The sequence below is a fragment of the Gadus macrocephalus genome, chromosome 6 (genome assembly GCF_031168955.1).
Source record: "Gadus macrocephalus chromosome 6, ASM3116895v1".
Classification (NCBI taxonomy): domain Eukaryota; kingdom Metazoa; phylum Chordata; class Actinopteri; order Gadiformes; family Gadidae; genus Gadus; species Gadus macrocephalus.
Window position 1 is genome coordinate 6,087,358 of NC_082387.1, and position 15,764 is coordinate 6,103,121.

At 40.0% G+C, this 15,764-nt stretch overlaps 1 protein-coding gene across 3 annotated transcripts; it reads right to left on the bottom strand.

The window, feature by feature from the left end:
• Positions 1 to 8,664: 8,664 nt before the first annotated feature.
• Positions 8,665 to 14,032, bottom strand: LOC132459260 (uncharacterized). 3 transcript variants are annotated; one of them, XM_060053664.1, is made up of 9 exons: positions 13,931 to 14,032; positions 13,071 to 13,163; positions 11,268 to 11,417; positions 10,843 to 10,982; positions 10,281 to 10,417; positions 10,101 to 10,194; positions 9,649 to 9,978; positions 9,296 to 9,482; positions 8,665 to 9,189 (listed from the first exon to the last, which is right to left on the bottom strand). In XM_060053664.1, exons 2-9 carry the CDS (start codon positions 13,150 to 13,152, stop codon positions 9,023 to 9,025), a joined length of 1,287 nt encoding a protein of 428 aa, XP_059909647.1. In that variant the 5' UTR covers positions 13,153 to 13,163; positions 13,931 to 14,032; the 3' UTR covers positions 8,665 to 9,022. The 3 variants fall into 3 exon arrangements, with proteins under 3 accessions (XP_059909647.1, XP_059909645.1, XP_059909646.1); XM_060053662.1 differs by having other exon boundaries at positions 10,843 to 11,417; XM_060053663.1 differs by having other exon boundaries at positions 10,843 to 11,417; positions 13,754 to 14,024.
• Positions 14,033 to 15,764: the final 1,732 nt, after the last annotated feature.

A 15,764-nucleotide genomic window follows, 5' to 3' on the forward strand; every position in this document is an offset into this window, starting at 1 on the left:
TAAAATGATGAATGTCGGGCATCCATTACTGCTCGGGTTGCAAAGGCCTGACGAGAAAAGAGAGCAAATTTAGTACAAATGCAAGACATTTATAGATCGTTTAAACTATTAATGTTGGTGAATCAATAAACATTGATTACAACCTGCACAAATATTTGCGTGTTTTGCTTATATCATATCAACTAGGGACTGGTTCCCCGTATTTCAGCACCAAGACACACAGACCCTCAAATATACAAACACTTAACTAAATTTACATTTTGGTTCCAGCATATTACCAGATGTTAGGGGTGGGAGGGGGTAAGGGGGAGAAAGAACAATGAGATAAGACTTCAATTTAACTGACAATAGGAAGGGGTTTAGTCTCCTTCTTTAAGCAATGTAAATAAGGCAGTGTGTGGTAGAGAGCGTTTGAAGGTACAGCCTAGGTGTGTTTCTCTTTAAGTTGCAGGGCTGTGTGATCCTATTGTTGCAAGGCAAAGTTGGTGTCGTCTGGTGGGGGAGACAATTAAGGGGATTCTTGAGCTGGATGAGGGGAAAACAGTAGATCGGCTACTTGGAAAGCTGGGGGTCGTCTAGTTGGGACTTATGATAGTTATATTCTTGTGGTACATTTGGAGATGTTGAGATGTAATTGGGAATAATCTCGTGTTAACGAGTAGGGGTACTACCAAGAACTACAAATATGGCTGCGGTGCAAACTGCATGCGTATCAGCCGACTACAGAAACTTCTCCGAGTTCTATCTGTCCGGCTGAAAACTGTGGTACCTTATAACATAAGGCTACTACTTAACCGCAATTTGTGTTCTCAATGCACTCTGTTTCTGCGTTGTGTGTACATTTATATGTACACAGATAGCCCTATGAGATCCTTGGATGATAAGGGTAACTACAAATAGAAGTTATCGTTGTTAAAAAGAGAGAGAGAGCGAGAGCGAGGTGTCGTGGGAGGGGTGGGGGTTGGTCTTTACGAGGAGGTTCAGGCGTGAGGAAGAGACGAGGAGGAGATCCATGAAGGGGGATCGGAGGGAGGGGAGGTTGGATTCACTATCAAGAACTACAAATAAAAATAGCGACAGAGAGAGAGATAGAGAGGTGTTGTGGGAAAGGTGGGGGTTCATTCTATTCTCTGGGGAAGGGGGGGTGGTCTTTATGAGGGGGGGTGGGAGACAGCGACTAAAGGATGGGGAAGGAATTTAAGGGGTGAGGGAGGGCCTATCTTTAGACAGGCAGGCAGACAGAGAGAAAGAGCGAGGAATTGGGAGTTACAAGATTGTACAACGTTAATTACTTTTCAATATTCCATATTGAAACTGGGAACAACCTTCCTGGTTGCCCAAAAGTAATATGTCTGTACAAATAAAGTGGATTTACAGATGTTATCACATGTATACATAAATATTGTTCTCCCATAGATGTTGAATTCTATTAGTTACAAAACTATAGCCAAAATATTATGTGTCAGAAACTATTGCTTTATCAGTTTTTCAATAAGTTTTCAACTTATTGCTATGGATTTGTTGATTCGTAGAGGATGAGGATGATGGCACTAAGGAGCGTGCGGAAACTGTAGTTATGAACTAGATATTGATATTTAAATCAAAATCAAACTAAATACCTCAAATATTGGAATGAAATATACAATGGTAATACTTCCAGCTATTGACTAGTGAAATGTGACAATTATACTTGCACCATTGGCTGAATAAGTAGCTGCCAAAACATTGTTATCATTTGAAACAGATGGATCTTTAAGGGAATATATTTATGGAGAGAGAACATATTTCTACACACAGAGACAGAGACAAGATGGTTGGGGTTATCAAAGGAGTTTACGACTGGATCTGGAGAGACAGAGACAAAAGGTGGGTAGGGGGGTGAGTTTACGATAGGAGAGACAGAGATTGGGACAAAAGGATGGGGTTATCAAAAGGAGTTTTCTAGGGTATGGGAGAAAAAGTACAACAACTATTCGAGTTGTTCCAGTCCTACCGGACTGCGCAACCAGGCCACAAGATGGCACCGGCGCCGAGAGAGAGAGATCTGCTTTTGCCCAGGTCAGAGGTCATGCAGTCTTAACAAAAGACTGACCATACATCCCCTACTGACTTGCAGGAGAGAGAGAGGGAGAGAGAGAGAGAGAGAGGGAGAGAGGGAGAGAGATCTGCTATTGTCCAGGTCAGAGGTCATGCAGTCTTAACAAAAGACTGCTACTGACTTGCAGGAGAGAGAGAGAGAGAGAGAGGGAGAGAGAGAGAGGGAGAGGGAGAGAGATCTGCTATTGTCCAGGTCAGAGGTCATGCAGTCTTAACAAAAGACTGACCATACATCCCCTACCGACTTGCAGGAGAGAGAGAGAGTGAGTGAGTGAGTATAAAAGTGAGTGTGCGAGTGAGTGATTATAAAAGTGAGTGAGTGAGTATGTGAGTGAGTGAGTGAGTATCAAAGTGAGTGAGTGAGTGAGTGAGTGAGTGGATGAGAGAGAGAGAGAGAGAGAGAGGGGGGGAGAGAAAGGGAGGGAGAGGGAGAGAGAGAGAGAGGGGGAGGGGGAGAGAGGGAGAGGGAGAGAGAGAGGGAGAGAGAGGGAGAGGGGGAGGGAGAGAGAGAGAGAGGGGGAGAGAGAGAGGGAGAGGGGGAGAGAGAGAGAGAGAGAGGGGGAGGGAGAGAGAGAGAGAGAGGGGGAGGGAGAGAGAGAGGGGGCTATAGAGAGAGAGAGAGAGAATGTAATACTGTAGTTGAGCCCCCCGTTTATTTCAAAAGAGGGCTCTGACTATAAAGACTGTGAAGGCATGAACAAAGGAAACGCACGTTTCCAAGACGCGCCGTCCCTTTAAATCGTACACCACGTGTCTACAAAATGCTGTAGAAACAAACTAGTTTTGACCTAGGTAGCAATGGCCAAACGCACTGTATTCGATCTCTATAAGAAGTATGAGATTCCTGCAAGTTTGTCCCCACAGCGGGTTAGCGAAGCACTCAAAACAGATGGGTTAAAAACGGCGCATGTGTGCCTCTACGGCTGCGTTATATACTATGCAAACTTTTCAATGGACCGGGCCTGGAGGAATCAAACCCATTCAAACTCCACAGCAAACAAAGCTACGCCACCGGTTTTATGCAAGTAAGCTAGATTAACGTTAATATTTGACCTTTTTTACCCCACCGTAAGGGTTCAAACGTTTTCTGGTCGGTTATAAATATCTTTTGTACAGGCTTAACATCCGTACATTCTTCACACAACACAAAAACCACAGGTATTGTTTCTCCCACGCGGTACAAACATTAGAATCTAGACGGGATCGGATAATGTCTATCTACGAAACCATATAAAATACACTCCTAGCCCTTTGCTCCGTGAGTTCGTTATTTAATTTCAATCTGTTAGCGTATCCGAGACCGTTTATCTAACCGGCTGTATGAATTTAAATCCGGGCCAAGACCACGGAACCTCGAGACCAGACGGAGGCAGTAACAAGCTCTTCACCTAAACGTTTCTATAACTAATTCTATTGCAGATTCAATCTTTAAGACAATGGGCTCTGCTTACCTCATTCTTGAATGGCCTGTGAAGAGCTTGTTATGCGTCTCGGTGGTTGGTGGTTCGAGTCTTGGTCCTTAGAACTTCCAAGAACGTCAGAGGTCACCAATTATTACGTATTTCTTCAAGGAAAGGTTCAAAATCCAAAGGATAGCTTTTAACAGTTACTTTATTTGGTAAAGTATTTCGGTATGGTAAACTATGACTATGAAGCAAAAGGAGATTGAAGATGTATTCTAAACACGTGCTGAGCGACTCCCAGCTGACCAACTTATTTAACCCTATCCGTATGGGCTGCCGAGAGTTTCTGAAGTCAATGTGGGTCTGTAGGCTGTTATGATCTGATCAGCGCGGTCCGGAAGTAGTGGGGGGAGCCGATGTGAGATAATCTTCGGTATTTTCTCGCCTGGTCTGTGATGCTGCCTTCTGTGGCTAAAGTATTTATTACAGTCTTCAGTAGGGTCTTGCTCCCCTTGTGGCTATGTATGGTATTTACGGCTTATATGTTTGGTCCTGCATCATTAGATCTATGTGTAGGTAACTTAGATTCTTAAAATACGTAACACAGGTAATTCCAGGACCACCATATTACAACAGATCGTTAGTAGCAGTAGCACGAACTCCAAATCTTCACCCACCGACCAATTAAATGTTATACCGACACGACATGATTTCGAAACTGACATTTTTGTCCGTCCCCGTATTCATACGACGCTTCATTTAAAATCGTCATACGACGATTCAATTGCAAGATTACAGAAAGCATTACAAATACAATTCTAACTTTACTTCCATGCTCTAACATCAGGATCGAAAGACACGAGCGCTAACCACTTGAGCTAGTTAGCCTGCTATCAGTTAGCGGTTCACTCACTGGAATTATACGACACTTAACTACACATAGGCTACTGTTTGCCCAGGTTGGGTGACACAGCAAGCAACTTAAGAGCAGTTCCTACCCACCTTATCTGTCTTCATGTGGTTTATCTTGTCCTGTGCCACGGCTCTGGCGATAAGGAAATTCTCCAGGTCCACCTCCATTTTATGACCTTCTTCACCATATATCTACGTTATTTACCGCCGTCTACTGACCCGGAAGTTGATTTTAAAAACCACGAAAGACAAAAAACGTTGAACTTTTTTAAAAAACTGATACTAACAATAATGTTCACATCTTATATCTTCACGTTTTTAGAAGAATTACGCAAAGGATAATATGTTCGACATCACTTTCGTCTCACCTAACCAGAGCCGACTTTAGAGTAAATTTCCCCCCCCTGCTGGTAATATGAAGAACTACACTCACACACCGACAAGTAGGCTACGCTAGGATTTGCGAGATATTGCAAATGAAACTCGAGGTCTCGCAAAACAAACTCGAGATCTCGCAAATCAAAGTCAAGATCTCGCAAAAATAAACTCGAGATCTCGCAAATCAAAGTCAAGATCTCGCAAAATAAACTCGAGATCTCGCAAAACAAATTCAAGATCTCGCAAAACTGTAGTTAGTGTTTGTCCCCAGAACACGTTTTTTTTTTTTTCTCCTTCATTTTTTTTTCTCTCCTCCATGTCACCTAAGGGGCTCCGTAGCAATGAAGTCCTTTAAGAGTGGATGAGAGTGGTATGCTAATAATCTCCGCCCTTCTTTTCTCTCAGCCAATGCATTTGTAGTGTTTGCGCCCAATCGCTGATCAAGACAAGCAGACCAAATGCATTGGCTGAGAGAGCCGTTTAGAGGGCGGTTTGATGCTCTAAACTGCGTTTTTTACGCATGCTCTTGAAGGACTTCATTGCGGCGTAAATTACAGCGCATCTTTTGCGCATGACTGCGTAAAAAACACTGTTATTTTTTACGTTTTTTTTACGGCGTAATGAAGGTGATACGTGACGGCATGAGGTCGATTTCTGTCGGGGTTGGCTTGCCATAGTTACAAGCCGTTTTGGAAATCAGCACCTTATGACATCACACGGGTGGGCGTGTCCACCAGATGTGTGCTGGATAGATCAGTCTACACAGTAAATTCAATAGTGTTAAATTTACTCCTATAGTGTCAATTTTAACACTGCTTGGGATAACATATGGTCCCATTCCCGATAGTGTCAAGTTTACTCTAACACCAGTGTTAATTCTCCAGTGTATATTTAACAACAATAGGTGTAAAAGAATAACACTTATTGAGTCACAGTTTTCACTGACAAGTGTAATTAAAACTTAACACTAATCATGTTTCTACATTTATAGTGTTGTTTCAACACTACTTTAAGTTAAAGGAAAATTGTTCCACCATTGTTATTTTTACTCTTTTTAAGTGTCAAATTATAATAAAACACATTTTCAATATTTCAGCTTCAGTTCAGATTTTATTGGAGAGGTTAACATGACTTCTGAATGAAGACACAATTCGGCACAATATATTTGAAATCATCCTGTGTGCCATATGTCATCTGCAAGTCAAACGGTTTATGGTACACAAGTTCATTTACACTGACAATCTTCCATTCCTCAACCTCTTTGAAACTGACTTTCAATGAATGAAAATGTTCATCAAAACAATCTGTATGTAGAACTACACAGATCAAAAGTACTTTTTCATCTTGTATAATAATGTCTCTGATTTGACAAAACTTAGGAAGATCAATGTCAACACTACTGCAAATGATCAACTTGGGGCGATATTCAGTGCCATGGACTTTTGCCCATTTAACTTTCAAAACAAAAAATTTCCACAGAAACATTCAAATACAATGCAATATTGTCACCTTCATTGACATCACACAGAGCAACCATTTTCCCAGGACCCTTTTTAATAGTGGTTGACGCCAAGCCAAACTTGTAGGCCAGGTCATTTTGATGTTTGATTGCTAGAGTCTTAGTTACATTTTTAAAACTTTTCAGTTGTTTCTTGAAGTAATAATGCTTAGACTCATAACGCATTGACCACATGTGAAGAACAGGCCCTAGAAGTCTTATACAACGTGGATAATGAATTAGAAAATGATGTTTCGGCAAAAGCCTTTTAGAGGGAAATAAATGTTTGAATAGCCTGTGATGTTCAGCTATGACATGTTTTAAACAAATGGTCAAACCTTCTGTTAAAATCGGTGAAAACGCAATGTTGACTATTTGCACAAGTAGTAAAAGAAGCTGCCAGCACTTGTCACCTCTCTGCAAAACATCCCCAAATATAAGGGGCATATTTCTGACAAAACACCATGTCTGGATAGCATTAAGCCCTAAATCATTTCCTTCTTCTAGTCTGACTCCAGGTGGCTTGTTCTTACTCTCTGTGTAGCCATAATTGAATGAGACTATCCGAGCTTGAAGTTCTCTGTGTGAAATGAAGTTGGACTTCAAATATTCCAATACTAGTTTCATCTCGTATTGGGCTATTCCTTCTAATATATCGTGCATTATGTCAACAGAAAAATTCTCTGATACACTGAAGAACTTAAGCTCATCAAGTAAACAATAACGCTTAACACCATACACATGAGTTAGTGTTGGGTTTGCCTGAATAGCTTCACAATGTTGCAGGTGTATATCTTTTGATCGTAAAGTCACACTGGGGTCATCCTCGAAAAAGACAGTTTGAAACTTTTCCTTCTCAGTCAGGCAAAATCGACAGCAGTAACGGGCTGAAAATGATTCAACATATCCAAACAAGCAATGCAATCCAAGATTATCCCCCGTTACTTGGAATATACTACCCCGTAAACGGTCATTAAAGCATTGAACTTCAATTCCCTCAGTCTCGAGTACTTTAAGGTCTGATACAAGTGGCTCTAATATTGCATTGAACCCATATGTTTTAATATCTTGGGTGTGGAAGAGAATGCATAGATATATGTTGTCCAAACATGAATTAAATTTAGGCTGGAAATTTCTCAATGTAAAGTATATGGCTCCTATTTTATGAGAACCTTTCTTGGATCCCAAGGGATTACATGGTTCAAAGTCATCATAGAACAACTGTATTTTTAATGCATGACTCTCACTTGAAAAAAGTGGATGTGCCTTTATGTATAACCCATCCTCCAAATCAACATAGAAGCCATCTGGGGAACTCCTGCCAGATTTGAGCATACTACTCGTCTTTGGGTTTTTGAAAATGGACAGTATTGTTTGTAGAATAGGAACATAAGAGAATTTGTCTGTGACGAGCACTTGGTCGTAAGTACCAGTTTTTTTGTTCCTCCTATTATCAAACCTGACTCCAAGTACTTTCTCTACAGGAGTAACAATTTCACATGTCTCTTTGAAATAGGACTTCTGTTTAGAGACTGTATTAAGGGAGGTAAATGGATTTTCAATTTCACTAAATGCTTTTGTAATTCCAGTATGCATTTCTTTTTCTGGGGACAAGCATTTTAAAGCTGTTTCTTTCACCTGACTTTGAATCTGTTCTACAAGTTCTTCCAATGACGACACTACCCCATCAACAGTATTTTGGCCTACTCCTGCTGACAGCAGTTGAGCTACAATAGCTCCACAAGCATCCTTGGTGTTTTTATTGGTCACTGAAAGATCAGCAGTTTTGACAGAGGAGGTAGCCACATCGCTAAAACACAAATCACTATCATCATCACAAGACATTGACACATTTCTGGCCTCAGCGGTCTGTCCCTCAGTGATACTTTGAACTGAACTTTGTCCACTGTGAACTCGATTTAAATGTTTTCTAAACCCTGAAAACGACCCAAACTCTAGAGAACAACCAGCCTGGCCACATTTAAGGGAGAGAGTTTTCCCAGGCAATAAACCATGAACACTCTTCAAGTGTCTAACAAGAAGATTCACCCCACCAAAACATTGACTACATAGAATACACAACATATAGTCAGAAACCACCTTGCTTATAGATTAATAGAGCTCAACAGCTAATTTAGTGGAGCAATCTTGCTCTGAGTTCAGCAACCCGAGGAGTCTCTCTAACCTTCCCTATGTCTATTTCAAAAATTGTGGTCTGAATGAAAGTGTACATTTTGTACAGCGCATTGTTATAGGATGTGCCAAATACAAAGTGAGCTTTAAAAAGTTCATCAAATGCTCCAACAGCACTCACAGCCTGACACGCTATGGCTTGCTTGTCCAGTATGCTTGTCCAGCATGATGTCCAGTATGGATGCGACTTTTCTTGGTACCGGTGGCAAGAAGATAGGGCTGTCTTCTCTCTTCGATGGAATCAAGGTGCTGTTGTATGCTGGTTCCTGTCTGTCGATGACACACAAACAGAACAAAAAACATTTGTTCAATTTCCAGTCAATCTGGTTATTTTAATTGGTTATAAAAATGAGCAGGTGACCCCAAACTTTTGAACGGTTGTGTAAATACATGATGTTGCATATAAAATATCCTAAATACCCTGCTTCTGGGACCAGACCATGTAAAATAGTATATCAAGCTTCCAATTCCACAGATTCCACAGAAGGCCTTACTACTGCATAACACAATTGCATTGGATAAAATGTCTAATGCAATAGTTTTACAGCGGGTTGTAATATTTATTCACTGTTGGGCTAACCTTCTGAAACACCACGAGAAGCTTCTCTGCTTGAGCCGCCGCCATCTTGCCAGGTTGCTTGCGACCCTGTGCTGAAGGTGGAAATAGATACAGGAGGAGGAGGATTCCAGACATGTCACTGTCCCATCCTAAAACAAACAGACACACAAAATAATATGATCAATAGGCAGACTGGTCAAACCAAAGAATAAACTGTTGCAATTTAGATTGAACAATAAATGTATAAATCCTTACCCATATCTTCACGATCACTATTGACATGGTCAGATGATTCAGCAACATCAATGAGTTCTTGGAGCTCAGCTGTGCGGTGTAGTCCCTTACTTTGGGCGAGGATTTTGTCTTTGAAGGCGGTGGGCCATCTCTCCTTAAATGTGTTGCTTGTGGCCTCTCCAAACAGCTCCACAAAGTCCTGTTCAATCTTGATGGAAAAAGAGAGTTGTTTTTGAGACCATAAATCTATCAATGCTAATTCGATTCTCAAAATATGTCCACTTTATTTTATAGTTTGGCCACTGTGAAATGTCTCATGACAGTACCCAACTCAAACTATAGATCCATGCATCCACCTGAAAATCATTACTTACTAGGCCTTTCACATCTTTAAAACGTGGGTATTCTGCCAGGACATCGCCACATCTTTCAGGATCTTCAACCATATTCCTTCGATACCGAAAGGTACTCCTCATTTTCTGCTTGACTGTTTCTTCATCAACACTATGCTTCATCAGGGAGATTGCATTGACGCAGTCTTCATCAGAGTGTTGTGAGGTGCCTGCAACTTGTCTTTGTGCTGTTGGACCTCCATCAAATGTCTTGATGGAGATTGGTGATTTCCCGTGCGAGCTGTTTCTCTGGACTGTCTTTATTCGCCAACTGAGGTAACCCTGGCCGCTCTGGGAATCATAGTAATGTTCCTATCGGTGAAACAAAAGTTTAAAAGGCTGTTCATAGCTTCAAAAAGGTGAAGGGTCAACAAGTGAGTATCATGTATGGACGAGTTTGTGTGTTGGGGGTGCACAAATGTCAAACAACTTACGTAGCCATGTTTTGCTTGGGGATCCCTCAGGTATGGAAAGAGCTCGATAATTCCCCGTGCATACATTTCTCTTACATGGCGTGGTGGCATTTTTCTTAGGAAACAAACATTCCGTCTTATTAATCACATACTTAGCATAGCCTAAGAAGAGATTCTGTGTTCAATGCTCATGACACTCACCCATGCTTCTCCATCATTTCAGCTACTAGAATGTTCACCATTTTCCGCCGTGTACTGTCTGACAACATTTTTGTTCTGTCATACTCCCTAATGACATTATCACCACCAGGTTTCTTGCGAAGTATTTCGTCAACCAACTAGGAAAACAACAATAAGATGGAGAGCTCTTATTTTAGCCTGCAGCAGTCATTGCACATGACTACCACATACACATGAATTTGTTTAGCTTCAACGTCTTTTCAGCAAAACTCAAGACAGCAGGATGGAGGACTTGCTGATAAATGCTTATTTGCGAGCACATGACAGTAAACTTGAACTGAATGGATCCAGGAGGCTTTTGCGCATTAATTAAGAGCATCTGCCAGTTGCCATTAGATTGTGTTGGGCAAATATAACTTTGCAGGGAGCAAGCAGAGTTGTGGATTTCCATGGCAACAGGCCATGAATTATCTTTCATTTGGGAACTTTCTCTAGGTATATTGGTGTTCTGAGACAAATGGCTCAATAGTCCAGGACACGGTTGAATAATTTCGAGCCAATATGCCACAAAAAAGATACTTACAGCATGGGCATCAGATCTATTTGGTCTGGACCGTTTCCCCTGGGGACTTTCTTCGCTCACAATGACAATAGAGTCAGTATCAGAGTCCTCTTGACTTACAGGTGTCGACTGGCCAACAGCTGGTGCCTCAGAAACAAAACCTGCATAGCAATATTTTACGTAAAGTTTGAGAACCATTTTCTTCCAAACAGGTAAAAGAGCCCCTCCAAGGTCTCCTAAAAACAACCCAACGAGAAAGAGTACCCTAGGACATACAGGTTGGGTCATCTGTTTTACCCATGTCCTATTTAGACATTTAACATTATTAATGCAGAGTATAATCCTGTGTCCCCACTGCCAATTATCAACATGGAAAAAGAATTCAATAGCATCTATATCAGCCTGAAAAAAACACAACAACATGACATTGATTAGACAATACAAACCTTCAGAGACACCATCAATGGATAGCTCATAAACACCAGTATTTGCACCGATCACTTCTTCAAACACCTCATGATCAACCTCAGTTTTGGAGTCATCAAAGAGCTTTGCATTAGGCAATTGGCTGAGGGAGATGCCAAACTTCTGGAATGCTATGGGGAATACAAACATAATGAGCACATTTTCTCCAAAGCATGAACCATTAAGGTCATTGACTTAAGGCAACAGCATTAGTTATGAGTTAGTGTTTTTCTATGCCATGTGAAAAGTAGGGGTGTAAATCTCTGGTTTCATCACGATACGATATTATATCGATTCATTGGACAACGATACGATATTTGCCGATATCAAAAGTCTGCCGCGATACGATTTCGATTCAGGGGCATGCGATCGATATGAGACGATATCATATGCCCATTTAACACAACCTCTTACAATCACATCAACTCACATCAACTTAATTATAATTTCATCATTTTATTTCTTTGCTCTTCCGGATATTTAAAACAAAAAAATCTATTTTTAATACAAATAATAAAGTGCCACATAATTGCATTTAAGTGCCAAAGGTTTTTTATGGCTTAAATTAAAGAGCCTGTAATGATCTTTCATTTTGAAAGTAGACCATTCCCAACCTATCTGTGTGGATAGTTTTCTTCTAAAAACAAAACATCCCTCGGAATCATCTTGGCTGTTAAGATAAGCCGTCCGTGTTGCCAGATTGGGCACATTTTTCAGCCCGATTTGGCTACTTTTAATCACGTTAGGCTGGGACATATGCCCAATCTGGCAACACAAACCGAAACTAGACATCCTCGCGCTCACACATGTGCTCGCTGTTGCCTCGTTTAACCGGTGAATGGATACGAGCGGCTTGGCTCTTTGCGCAGAAATAGTTTCACAAACACCCGCGAAAGGAGATATATAATAATAAAAGGGTGTAATACTGCGATATGCATCGATGTTTGGCCGTTGCATCGATGCAGTTGGATCGTTCGCCAATCAATCGATGTATCGATCTACATCGATGTATCGTTACACCCCTAGTGAAAAGCTGTTAACACTAGAACAGCCGTTGAAGGGTTCAAATGACCCCTGTGAGTTAAAATAAAATATATGTTTGCACTCGATCACGTTCCAAATCCCTACTTTCTTGACTTTTCCAAAATATGTCTGTTGTAACACCCCGTGTTCATACTTTTTTTTTTTTCAGACCAGGAAAGCTATTATAGACCATTTTTCGGGGTCGCCCATGTTGCAGGGCAGATGCTAAACCACTCAGCCAACTGCTGGTTCATAAAGTAGATGGAATGGAGTGGTCTTGACAAAATATCCACGATAACAATATAGGCATATCTCAATTAATTTAATTATTTTATTTGCATCATTTAATCTTAAACCCTTAGTGAAAATATAGGCTGTTTGTACTTCATATATGTACATTTATGACAAAATCGTGAGGACTAGGCTTGTGACACACACACATGTGGCGCTCGCGCGGTAATAGTTCATTGGCGCCACCTAGTGATCATTATGTGCAAATGCACAGCCTCTCATTCAAATGGCTTGGGGGTCATTTGCCCCCTCTTGTGGCACTAGTAGTAAGTCAAAATGGCCCGGCGTTTCTAGTGTTAAAAGCTGTATATATTTGAATATTAATGTTAAGAAACAGACAAACTTCAAATATGATTTTTGGGCAAAAGCCACTACTACACAGGTCATAATGCATTAAGGAATACTGAATATCAGTTCATTAAGTTGATTTACAGACCAGACAAAATCATTTCAATTAAAGTTAGACTTACCACACTCAAGCAGTTCACTGAGCTTGGCTTCGGAAATGCTAATGAATTTCTGGATGCCTCTGAACTTGACTTTGACCAACATGATCCGTTTGCCTGGAAGGAGGGATTAAAGACAAAACAAACTTAAGAAAAACGACCAAACTTGATTTCCAGTACAGCACTAAATAAACATAATTCCATGCATAACCTTCTCTAGGCTTTGAAATGCATTTGCACTGAGCAGACAGAATCTAGCCTGAGCACATGGCGGCTAGTAACCTCCATTTTCAAACAACCTCATCAGCAATACAGTCAACCATCTTTCACACTGCAAAATTACACAGTCACCATTGTCGCCAAAATAACTAAGCACAGGGAATTTAATTTCCAATTTCCACAATGGTAAGCATAAAACTAGCAAATAGTGATAGCTGTGCTCAAGAAAACCTAGGCTTAGTGGCGACGGTTAGCTATGATGACTGCTAACTAACCTAGCGTTAGCCGTTAGATAGCTAATCAACTTCACAAGGTCACGAAGAGATCATGGGACAGCATAACTCTAACGACAACGGAGCCACGATACAATCAATTCTCTTGACATAACGTGATTAAAATATCAAGAAGTCATTCATTATTTTCACATTTCGTGGCATGTTTTAATCAATAAATGATCATACTGTAGTTGCTATTGGAACTTTCCTTACCTTGCTAGCGTTACCGATTAGCTTACGTAGCTAGCTAAAGTTGTCACTACAAATGTGATGTATCATGCAGTTTTGACCTCTCACGCTAAATCACAGAGCCACACTGTATTTCCATGAGGCTAAATAAGCAACAGATTGAAAACAATGACATTATTTTAAATTATTACGTACACTCACCTTTCTATTGGAGCCTCTTCAAACTGGCGCTGACTTCAAGGGCAGATTCTTGAGGTCTGGCTGTGTAACTGCGTTGTTCCAAAAAAAGGGGTGGAGCCTTCTTTACACGACACTTTTAGCTCTGGATTTTAACATAGGCTTCAGTGCAAATTTAACTTTATCTGTAGAGGAATCTACTCTACCTGTAGAGGAATCTACACTATAAGTGCAAGTTGAAGTTAACAATGTGATTTCAACACTGCAAATTTTACTGTGTACCAGCCTACCTAGTGGACTGTAGCAAACGTTGGACATCTATCCTTCTAGGTGGACACACCCACCTGTGATGTCCTAAGGGGCAGATTTCCAAAACGGCTTGTAACGGCTAATCACACCACACCGGTTGGCATGTCATGGGACCTGTAAAAAAAAATTATATCTTTATGCAATATTATTTAGAGAAGTCCACTACAATTAATCTAAATTATACCAATTAATCTAAATTATATCAAGTATTAGGCTAAGATATTTTTCAAATACCATTGTCTTCAGTGAGTTATACCAAAGCACTGTACCATATTGTATACCATTCTATGAGCCAAAATGTTGCTGGCTTATTTGATATTTGTACATTTGTTTCATTTTTAATTTGTATATTTGGCATATTTGTTGGGTCCAGTTGAACTTCCCTGTGGAAGCTAAGTGACTCATTGAAAATCTTTTACACATTGACTGACTTTTATTTCAATGCAATTCACATTGGCGAGAAATTAAAGCAATAACCTATGTACTGTTAATCCTGGTTTGTGGTGCCTTATTACACAGCACAACATTTACATTTTAGTTGGTACACACTGGTTTTCCCCTATGATGTTACTTGAATGAATTTATTGGTCTGCTTTTTGGCACATGCTCTCTTCCTGGATAACTGCCTTTATTTTAAGATCAGGAAACTTGTTTCCAGTAACTACTATACTAATTGTGTTGACAATGTAAGACTGATTTCAAGTACTTCTATCTAGAATTTAACTTGTTTTCAGGCCATAAACACTATCCAGAGACTGGTTATAAGTATTTTTATCTAGAATTTAGCATATGTGAACTTAATATTAGACAAAGGATACTAATCAGAGACTGGTTATAAGTATAATTATCTAGAATTTAGAATCTGTGAACTTATTATTAGACCAAGGATACTAATCAGAGACTGGTTATAAGTATAATTATCTAGAATTGAGCATTTGTGAACTTATTCTTAGACCAAGGATACTAATCAGAGACTGGTTATAAGTATAATTATCTAGAATTTAGCATTTGTGAACTTAAAATTAGACCAAGGATACTAGACAGAGACTGGTTATAAGTATAATTATCTAGAATTTAGCATTTGTGAACTTAATATTAGACCAAGGATACTAGACAGAGACTGGTTATAAGTATAATTATCTAGAATTTAGCATTTGTGAACTTAATATTAGACCAAGGATACTAGACAGAGACTGGTTACAAGTATAATTATCTAGAATTTAGCATCTGTGAACTTATTATTAGACCAAGAACACTTACCAGAGACTGCTTAATTCTAGTCTAGAGGCAGCTTATTTTAAGACAACTTGTCAAGAAAAGTTATCTTGCTGCATGGACAGATAATTTCACTACTTTTAAGCCATTTTCTGATAGATTTAAGTGTTTATATCTTAAAATTTGACCACGCATTTTTGCAGTGTTACGGCACACAGGTATACTGACTCATGAATCGTTTACGGTTTACTGCATTTGAGAACAGCGTTGTCTCAAGACGGCTGCATAGACCCATCACTATCGACCTTTGGTTTTGTATGTACTGGTCTTCATT